The sequence below is a fragment of the Maylandia zebra genome, linkage group LG23, assembly GCF_041146795.1.
Source record: "Maylandia zebra isolate NMK-2024a linkage group LG23, Mzebra_GT3a, whole genome shotgun sequence".
Classification (NCBI taxonomy): Eukaryota; Metazoa; Chordata; class Actinopteri; order Cichliformes; family Cichlidae; genus Maylandia; species Maylandia zebra.
Window position 1 is genome coordinate 19,500,267 of NC_135188.1, and position 9,664 is coordinate 19,509,930.

Below are 9,664 nucleotides of genomic sequence, written 5' to 3' on the forward strand. Positions count from 1 at the left end.
TGCTTATTCACATGAATGCAGGTTCGACTTTAGTGGTCAGTAATGACGAACACAACTTAAAAGTATATGTGAGAGATTTTTGGTGCAAATAGCACCATTCATGCAAAGAATATGGAAGAAATCACAGTTAAACAGTATTATAGGAATTTAAAGTTTATGAAGTGATCGCATGAGAACAGTTCACCGCTGAGTCTCGGACATCCTGCTCGTATGAGAAGACAAACCACACAGAGACAGACTTGGAAACCGCTGAAACAAACAACTTATTGTTCTTCTCGAAACAAACACCAGCGCTTCACCTCACATGTTTTTATTTCACTTCCACTTGATCATGTTTTTACTTGCTCCACCTAAACACATTAAATGAAACAATGATAAGTTTGGAATCAGGGCTTTCAGTATTTAGCTCATGTATGCTGGTGGAAAATTAGATGTCAGCATCAAGAAATATTTCATCAACATTTGGTGTTTTCTGCTGCTTGTTTAAAGTATATTTATTTTTACTGCGCAGCTTTAACAAAGTCAGGTGTTTGAATTCGTTGTAGTGTAGTCTTGACTCTTAGGACCATCTGTCCCCTTAACTACCAGAATACTTCAGTTTTAGTCATTTTCAAAAGTTAGCAAAAAAATAGAAGTACGATTGATGAAATTAATACAGAATGTTTAGTAGAAAAAGTAAATACAGTATTCAGGGTAATTCAAATAAAAGGAAAATTTATAAAAACTAAAACAATTTGACAGACTTTAAGCTGTTTGAAAGAGATTCAGTTAAAAAGTTGAAAAGCGATCCATGTTAGTTTTAAAAGCTAAAGGACGCTGCTATGGGGTCGCAGCGCTAACAGCTGCACTGATATCATGACATTGTTCAGAGGCTTTAAACAATCTCACATGGAACACACAATGACACATAATTTACATAACTGATATATAGATATGCAGACACTGCAGGATATACATGTGCATGTGTAAAAAACCCCACACAGTCCAAATAAAGCTGGTGTAAAGATGATATCGTTTTTAAGACTGAGTCCAGAAAACAACATCCACGGGTTCCTGATAGTTTGGTTCCTTTAGTTAGACAGTTTTTATTCTGTTTCCTTTAATAAGAAAACCACACTATCTGTATAAAGAAACATTTGATTTGCAATGTCTGAAAGAGGACAGAGCTTAAAACTGGAGTTTGCTTTCATAGTTTTATCTGCTTCGAATCATGGAGAACATATTAAATAATATTTTAGGTCATAGAACTAATTGTTGTTGAATGACAAACACATTGGTGAGAGTTCACAAATGCATCTGCTAAATATGTCCTTTACAAAATTAAACCAATCAAGGTGAACTCTAATTTTAATTTATTTTAACATTTATAATTTCATATTCAAATAAATATTGGGTCATTGTGTTTAACATTTTTATTGCATCTGGAAGGAATTTGTGATTTTGTGAGGGAACATTATGATTTTGAACATTTACTTCCACACTATGATATCACATCATGTGATGACTATGCAGTCCCAATGATAGTGAACTAAAAATAAGGCTCAGACACACCTGCATGTTTTTTTTTTATCTAACAGATTTATGGTTTCATGTTCTCATCTTCTTTAAAATCCTGTTTGTATCTCATTAAACATTTGTTCTTCTTTTACCACTGCTCGTTGCCTATCAGCATATATTGGGAGTGCTGCTGTTTCTCGCAGTTTTCTACAAAATTAAACTCAAACAAGCAAGATTTTTTTTGTTTGCTTTATTCGGAATATTGCAGAGAAATACTTTGAAGAGCAGGCAACACTTTGTTTTAATTAAACAAATGCTATAAATGATGAATCATCTACTAGGGAGCTAATAATTCAGCCTTTTCTGTTTCAGCTCTTTTTTTAATATTGAAATAAAAAAGAAAGTAAAAAAACAACCAAAATGCTGCACTGTTACAGACTTTTCTAAATCCTGAGTGATAAACGATATGAAAAGCGATAAGCCAAGAAGAAGGAAACAGTCAGTCAGCTGCGTGTTTGCGGCTGCGTCTGATGAGCCTGAGCAGAGAGACTCCACAGCAGTACACCAGACTCTTCGTGATCAGCACCGTGTACACCAGGCAGAGCAGTTTTACTTGTTTTTGAGACACGGGATGTTCTGATGATGGACCTTCTGTTAAAGTTTGATTGGTGGAAAGTGTATCTGGTGGAAGTTCTTTTGGTGGACTTTGAGAAACTCCTGAAACAGAAAAGTCACATTTGAGTAGCTGCGTAGCTAATTTCATGCTGAAAAGGCAACAAACTTTCATTACCTTCCTCTATTTGACCCTCCACCGTCCCCCCCTCGTGTGTGACAGAACAGCCATATGTATGTGAGTTCTCGTCTTGCTGATGGATCAACAAGATGCTGGCAGTGTAATCGGACTCTATGATGTCCAGCTGTTCTGTGTCACCAGGGGGCGCCGCCAGCGGAGATCCGTCCTGCTTCTGGCTTTTCCAGGTGATCTTGACCACAGGAGGAACCATTTGTGAGGCCACACACAGCAGGGATCTCTTCTCCTCCAGATGATCACTGGATGCTGCTTGGTACACTGTCACCGAGGGCTTTGCTACCGGCGTAGCTGAAGTTTGACAGCAGACACAGAATTTCACTCAGTGTGACCTGAGAAGCTTCATAATCACCAAACTACCAATCAGTGCCTATCGGCCGTGCAATGGCTCATTTTAAACACTTAACAATATTCAGATGATTTATTGTTATAATGTACAATGTAATATTAAATATTAAAGGCAGAATTATATTTATCAAAGTTAAACTGATTTCATTAACACACAATATTTAATACAATTAACTCCTTTGTCCTTTACGTCTGTTATCACAATTTTAAATTATAACAATACAATGTAACACATCTATAGATGTAAAAATAAATCACATCCTTCACATATCATGGCAGCAGTATTGATAATGAAAGCACGCGTACTTTGTACATTATAGTTTCTGTATATATTTGAAGCATATCGTTTGTAATTATTCTAAAACTGTTGCAAATAAGATTTCATATATACGATGTGAATATTTCTATATCAGTTTTTATAATATGTCAGAATTTAATTGTATCTTTGTTTTCATAATGATTTTATATTTGGCATCTATAATCTCTTAAAATATACAAGGTTAGTATATACATATTACAGTAATTTCAGCTGAAAACATTTATGAAGAAATATTTGTACAGGGGATTTTTTAAATCTATATTGCGATTAACTAAATATTTTGTATGACATTTTAATGACATTAAAATGACATTTAAGAAATTTCCAGTATGCACAGAGAGAGAGACCGAGACATCATTAGATCAGAAACTTCAGAACTTTTTTCATTGTGTTCACATGAGACATAATTTTTTTCATGTAGTTATTCAAATAATTGCTATTGTTTATGTGAAAAATAGCTTAAAGCCCTCAAAGGATACACAATCAATTCTATATAATGCACTACATGTAATGAAATACTGAATTACATAGCTTATTATATAATTTCAAAACTTTTCTTATTTTAAGTATGATGTCAAGTCCTAAATTTCCAAATTACATCTACTATAATATTTGAGATAATATTAAGTCAGTAGTCATTAAACTTTCCTTAAATGTGTCTTAAGATTCAAATATGAATAACATTTTATTTATAAGCTTATGACTTACTGTAAATATGTCCACGTTTAATTTTAATGATTTTCTTTCACAAATCCCAGTGAGTCTGTTATCTTTTTGAGCTTACAAACAAATATAAAAATAAATAAAAGGATGTTGAAATTTCTTAGATAAGGATTAGTTGTAATCCTGCTCACATCAGACTTTTAGGACTTTTCACGCTGAAAACCCCCCAATAAATACCTCACATATACAGTGAGATTCAGTTTTTTTTCGACCTTTACAGAAACACATTTAAAGTCGAACTTAACAGAAACTGGCTTTGAACAAATTGTCATTTTGAAAGTCGTAAGGAAAATGATTTCATTTGTTCTTACCTGTTACGTACAGTTTAGCTCCAGAGCCAAAGATCATGTCTCCTCACACAGTGACACAGACCAGTACAAAAACCTGTCTGATGTTGAATGTGGCAGCTGAGGTAAAGCAATGTCATTCACCGATCAAACGTAACATTATGACTCTGCCTGATTTTGTGTTGGTCCCTCTTTTGCTGCCAAAACAGTCGTGAGGCATGGATTCCACTCGACCCCTGAAGATGTGCTGTGGTATCTGGCACTGAGATGTTAGCAACAGATCCTTGAAGTCTTGTAAGTTGTGAGGAAGGACCTCTATGGATCACACTTGTTTGTCCCGTAGATCCCACAGATGCTCAGTTAGTGGTCACTGTTTCTTCCTTTGACGACTTTTGATACAAACTGACCACCCGCAGGAACACCCCACAATCGGGCTTTTCCATTTTTGCAGCGAGTCATCTAGCCATCACTATTTTGACAAACTCACTCAAATCCTTACACTCACCCATTTTTTCTGCTTCTAACACACCAACTTGAGGAGAAAATGTTTACTTGCTCCTTAATACATCCTACCGACTAACAGGTGCCGTGATGAAGAGATAATCTTGTCACCTGTCAGGGGTCATGTTGTTATTTCTGTTTAGTGTAATTCAGCTCCATGATTTGGTTCAGTCGAGATGAATTAATGTTGTAAAAACTGCATGAATCTGAATATTCTGCATAACTTCTGCCTCCAGATGATGAGCTACCTGAGCTGACCTTTGTTTCACAAGTTTATTCTTGTCCAAACAGCAGGTTGGCAGTTTTCCTCCAGAATTAACCTTCTCAACAATGTTTTGATGGAGTAGCACTGTAACAGGATTCAGGCTGCTCTTTGTTGACTTTAGCTCTGCTTTCAATACGATACTCCCGGACAGACTAATAGATAAACTGATGGAAATTGGACTTCCTTCCACCACCTGCCGCTGGATCAGAGACTTCCTCTCAGACCGTGTACAGAGAGTTAGAGTGGGGCCTCATCTTTCCTCAGCCCTCAGCCTCAACACCGGCTCTCCACAAGGCTGTGTACTGAGTCCCCTACTGTACACTCTGTACACACATGACTGTGTTAGTTCCCACCCAGACAACACAGTCATCAAGTTTGCAGATGATACCACTGTGGTGGGGCTCATCTCAGGGGGAGATGAGACTGCATACAGAGCTGAAGTTCAGAGGCTGTCAGATTGGTGTGCAGACAACAACCTGGACCTCAATACCACCAAAACAAAAGAACTGGTAGTTGACTTCAGAAGGAGGAAGTCCGAGCTGCAGCCTGTCAGCATCAACGGGGAGTGCGTGGAAAGGGTCTCCAGTTTCAAGTTTCTGGGTGTGCACATAGACACAGACCTCCAATGGAGCTCTAACACCTCTGCGGTCTTAAAGAAGGCCCAACAGCGTCTCCACTTTCTGAGAATCCTCAGAAAAATGGACCTGAAGAAGGAGCTGCTGACCGTCTTCTACCGCTGCTCCATTGAAAGTGTGCTGACATATTGCATCGGTGTGTGGTTCTCCAGCTGCACCACAGCACGCAGAAAGGCACTCCAGAGGGTCATCAACATGGCCCAAAAAATCATTGGACATCCTCTTCCCTCCCTGAAGGACCTGTACAGCACTCGCTGTCTCAAGAGGGCACGCAGCATCCTACAGGACTGCACACACCCAGGACACCGGGTGTTTAAGCTGCTGCCGTCTGGCAGGAGGTTCAGGCTGCTGAGGTCCCGAACAAATAGACTCAAGGACAGCTTTTACAACAGGGCAATAGCCCTGATCAATGCAAATAGCTGACCTGACTGGCTACCTCCCTGGACTTTTTAGGGGGAGGTAACAATGTTTAAAACGATAACAATAATATTTATATTTATAACAAGGTGCAATAATAATTAATGTGCAATAATAACAGTGTGCAATACACATACACTTATTCTTCTTTTTTATACTAAGTTAATATACTGTGTTGTGTTGTTTGTTACGTTGTGATGTGTCATATCGTGTCGTGTTGTGTTATATGTAGTGCCGACGTAGGACAGTTTTTCCAATTTCATTGTACTACTGTACTATGTATGACTGTGCAATGACAATAAAGAGTTATCTTATCTTATCTTATCTTATTTGCTGTGGTGGGGCGTGTAGTCTGTGGCTCAGCTGCACAGTAGGGGTGTTGCAGTGGGTTCAGGGGCAGTGTCAGGAGAGCCTGGTGGACACAGCTGACATCGATTGTCTGGAATCAATGAACGGTCTGCAAAGATAAAACTGTGCAAATAAGTCACTTTAACTGCACCAGCCGACCCATCTGAGCATGTTTTGGGACCTAGAAACAGCCAACAAGTGTTACAATATTAGTATGCACTTTGGTCGTCCTCTGGTTTCTAAGAACAAATATCTGTCCAGCTAAATGGTTTCTTCTGTTTGTTCAAAATTATAAACATCGGCAGAGACAAAAAAAAAAAAAAAATCTCCTCAGACAAAATACAAACTTGCTGCATGTTTTGTAGTTTAACTGCCTGCAAATCTCAGCATGATTATTATGAGGAGTCCTCATGGAAATGTAGAGAACCAGCACATGGCAGCAATGACTGTAAAGGAAAAGAAACCAACCTGTATGCTCTGTGCAGATGTGCAAGGTTACAGAAATAAGAGTTGGACAATCAAAGCGACCAAAAAGACACCAAAGCACAGCTTGCACTCGCGGATGTGATGTAACTTTTAGCGTTGGCTGACATTTGTGAGGATGACAGTCATAACTATAATGTTACTAAAGGGTGTGATTGACCAGTTGGCTATACTTTGAGAATCTTGGATTCAAACTGTTGTTTTTCATTCATTTCTTTTTTTTTCAAAGCTATATGCTTTCTGGTTTCTGGAGCTGTGATCACTGTGTTGTGGTGTTTTGGTTTTCCCTCAGTTGCTGTTCTCATAGAGGAATATTGCTTCTCCAAAAAATATAGACACTTCTGTTTGATGTTTGTCAGAAGAAGATAATCTCTGTGGATTTTTACAGTCTGCTGTTTTTGACCTGAATGTGAACACACAAGACAAGTTTATCTGATACTCCCAATTGTGTCATCTTTTGAATCTACTTGAATTAATTTTGGTCTTGATTATTTTTACTTCTTATATAAATAGAATACAAACTAGTTGTTTTGGTTTCAAAGGTGATGCCTGCGTCAGTGTGTGTGTGTGTGAACCTGAGCTGTGGTCTGCTGCTGTTCCTTTGATGGTTTTTGTTCAGCCTGCAGGGATGTTTTGTCACTGTGAGAGCTTTGAGCACAGGAGCAGTAGTAGATGGCTGAATGAACGAGGCTAACTGCATTTATCTCCAACTCACAGCTGTTCTCATTTTTCACAGCTGAGAAATCTTTTCTCTGAGCATGGTTGTAGTCACTCTTGACTTCACCAGTGCGTATGTTAATATGAAGAATCACTCTGAACTTATCACCGTCTTTCTTCTGGTACCAGTGCACATAATTGCCACTATAGCAGGGCGATATGGCGAAAAATATTTATCACGATATATATTTGAAAATTTGCGATAACGATATAACTGACGATATAATTGATGCGAGACAAAATACAACTCCACAACATTACTAGCGCAAAAAAGACAACCTTCCATTTATTTTCACTTAAACAAGAAGCTGGTTTTTATGTACATTAAAGCTTTATAAAAATTTAACAGTGCAAATGCAAATTCCTTGCTGAAGGTTTAACCAAAAGGCATTTCCAGTACAAATGGGCTGACATATCCTGAGCATAACCATGTATAATATCCACTGAAGTTAAAAAGAGGTGCTTTGCAACATTAAACTGCAGTGTGCAGTACGTATTTTTCAGACCATAAGGTGCACGGGATTATAAGGCACATTAAGCGAAACAAAGCAGTCAGATAAATCAAACTTTATTAAACTCATTCTTCTTGCTTCCTCCACTTCTGTACCATTGATTCATTAATGTTGAATTCTCTGGCAGCTGCTCTATTCCCATGTCGTTGCAGTATATTAATGACTAACCTCGTATTGTGGACGGATTATCTCAGTTGTTCTCCTGACTGAAGTTCGGTCCGTTTACAGCATCCTGCCATGCGATTGCATTTGTCTCTAACTATCAGGAACCTTAACGTTAACTTTTATAAGTGGAAAAGTGTTAGTGTTCATCCTCCAGCTTCACTGTTTATGTTATGCTAACATAGCTGTGTCGCTAGCGATCACGTAGCACATCATTATATACCAGTTAGCCCAACTTCTGTAATCCTACAAACGTCACTGCTGTTTAGTTTCCTGTCTTCATTTATGTTGGAAGTGATAGCAGAGCTGTACGTTTGAATTTTTTCAGAAATCTCTCAGTCAGAACATGCTATATCATGCTTAGGTAACTAGCGAAACTAGCGAGCTAACTTCCGCTAGCTTCCTGCTAACTTCTAACTCCGTTAAATGTAATAAATTTTGTTTTCATGGATTCCTGGAAACTTCATAGTTACACCTAGTAAAGCAGCAATGCTGATTGTTTTATTAAAGATGAAAGAATTTAGACAGTTTTTAACTCTCAGTGATGCTGCAGTGTTGTTTGACCTGAAGAATAAGGAGTTTAGGACCCAGATTACTCCCAGATTTAAGAGCATCTTAGTCCGACAAATACGACAATAACGACGGCCGCTTGCATGTTCTGCAAAAAATGTGCTTTGTTGTGTATCTGACGGACAAACACCAAACCAGTTCCACATCACTGAAGTTGCACCATTTTTACAAACCAATTCTGGATCATCTGTTTCACTCAGCAATCGGCCATGTGCGTATGAAAACAAAGGCACTGCGCATGCGCGTTTTACTCATATTCTATCGCGATATTTCATTTTCCTATCGTTGCCTAACATTATACCGGTATTATCGTGAACGGTATAATATGGCCCAGCCCTAATTGCCACTGCACTGGGAAGTTCCACAGCTGAAGGAGACTTTTTTGCCAGGTGTCGCAGTCAAAGTTAAATCTTTCTGGATCAGCTCTGCAGCCATGGTAACCAGCGCTGCAAAGACACAGAGAGGAAAATGTCAGTTTGATGGTGTTTCTGACATGTAGTTTTTGTTGGGTTGAAACTCACCTAAACACAGACAACACAGAGCAGCAGCTGGGAGGAAAAGCATTGTGTGAACCGTTGTGTTCAGTGACATTTCCTCTGGTGAATCTGAGGAGAAGTGATGTTTTGATAGAAACGAGGCCAAACAAGGACAATTTATATGATCAGACGAGGACCACGTGTTTCTAACAACTCCTACAACCTCCCATTAACTGCTGCAGCTGTCAGTGCTGCTGCTGACTGACAGCTAAGGCGTGTGTTGCAGTTTTCCACTGAGACTGAGGTTTGCAAAACACTAACCTTCAAATATAGAGGGGAATTTATTTATTATTTCAGTCGTATCTTTTCTTCACTTTCTATGAAGTCAGTCAACAAAATGTCTTAAAACTGTGATGACTTCAAAACTAAAAATATTTGCTCCCTCAAACACAAACTGAGGAACATAAAGGGACTTGATGTAGTCTGAAATATTTTAGACCATGCGTGGAAACACTAGTATCATCAACATACAACTCAATGATATGGGAGGAAAAACCTCCCATAGAACCGGTCTGAGACATTTTTTTCTTTCTTAT

General features: G+C 38.4%; 1 protein-coding gene across 2 annotated transcripts; it reads right to left on the reverse strand.

Moving 5' to 3' along the window:
- Positions 1-1,739: 1,739 nt before the first annotated feature.
- Positions 1,740-8,465, reverse strand: LOC112430361 (immunoglobulin lambda-like polypeptide 1). 2 transcript variants are annotated; one of them, XM_076879963.1, is made up of 4 exons: positions 8,029-8,465; positions 4,007-6,257; positions 2,288-2,596; positions 1,740-2,214 (listed from the first exon to the last, which is right to left on the reverse strand). In XM_076879963.1, exons 2-4 carry the CDS (start codon positions 4,041-4,043, stop codon positions 1,997-1,999), a joined length of 564 nt encoding a protein of 187 aa, XP_076736078.1. In that variant the 5' UTR covers positions 4,044-6,257; positions 8,029-8,465; the 3' UTR covers positions 1,740-1,996. The 2 variants fall into 2 exon arrangements, with proteins under 2 accessions (XP_076736078.1, XP_024654349.1); XM_024798581.2 differs by lacking the exon at positions 8,029-8,465 and having other exon boundaries at positions 4,007-6,481.
- Between the last annotated feature and the right edge of the window lie 1,199 nt (positions 8,466-9,664).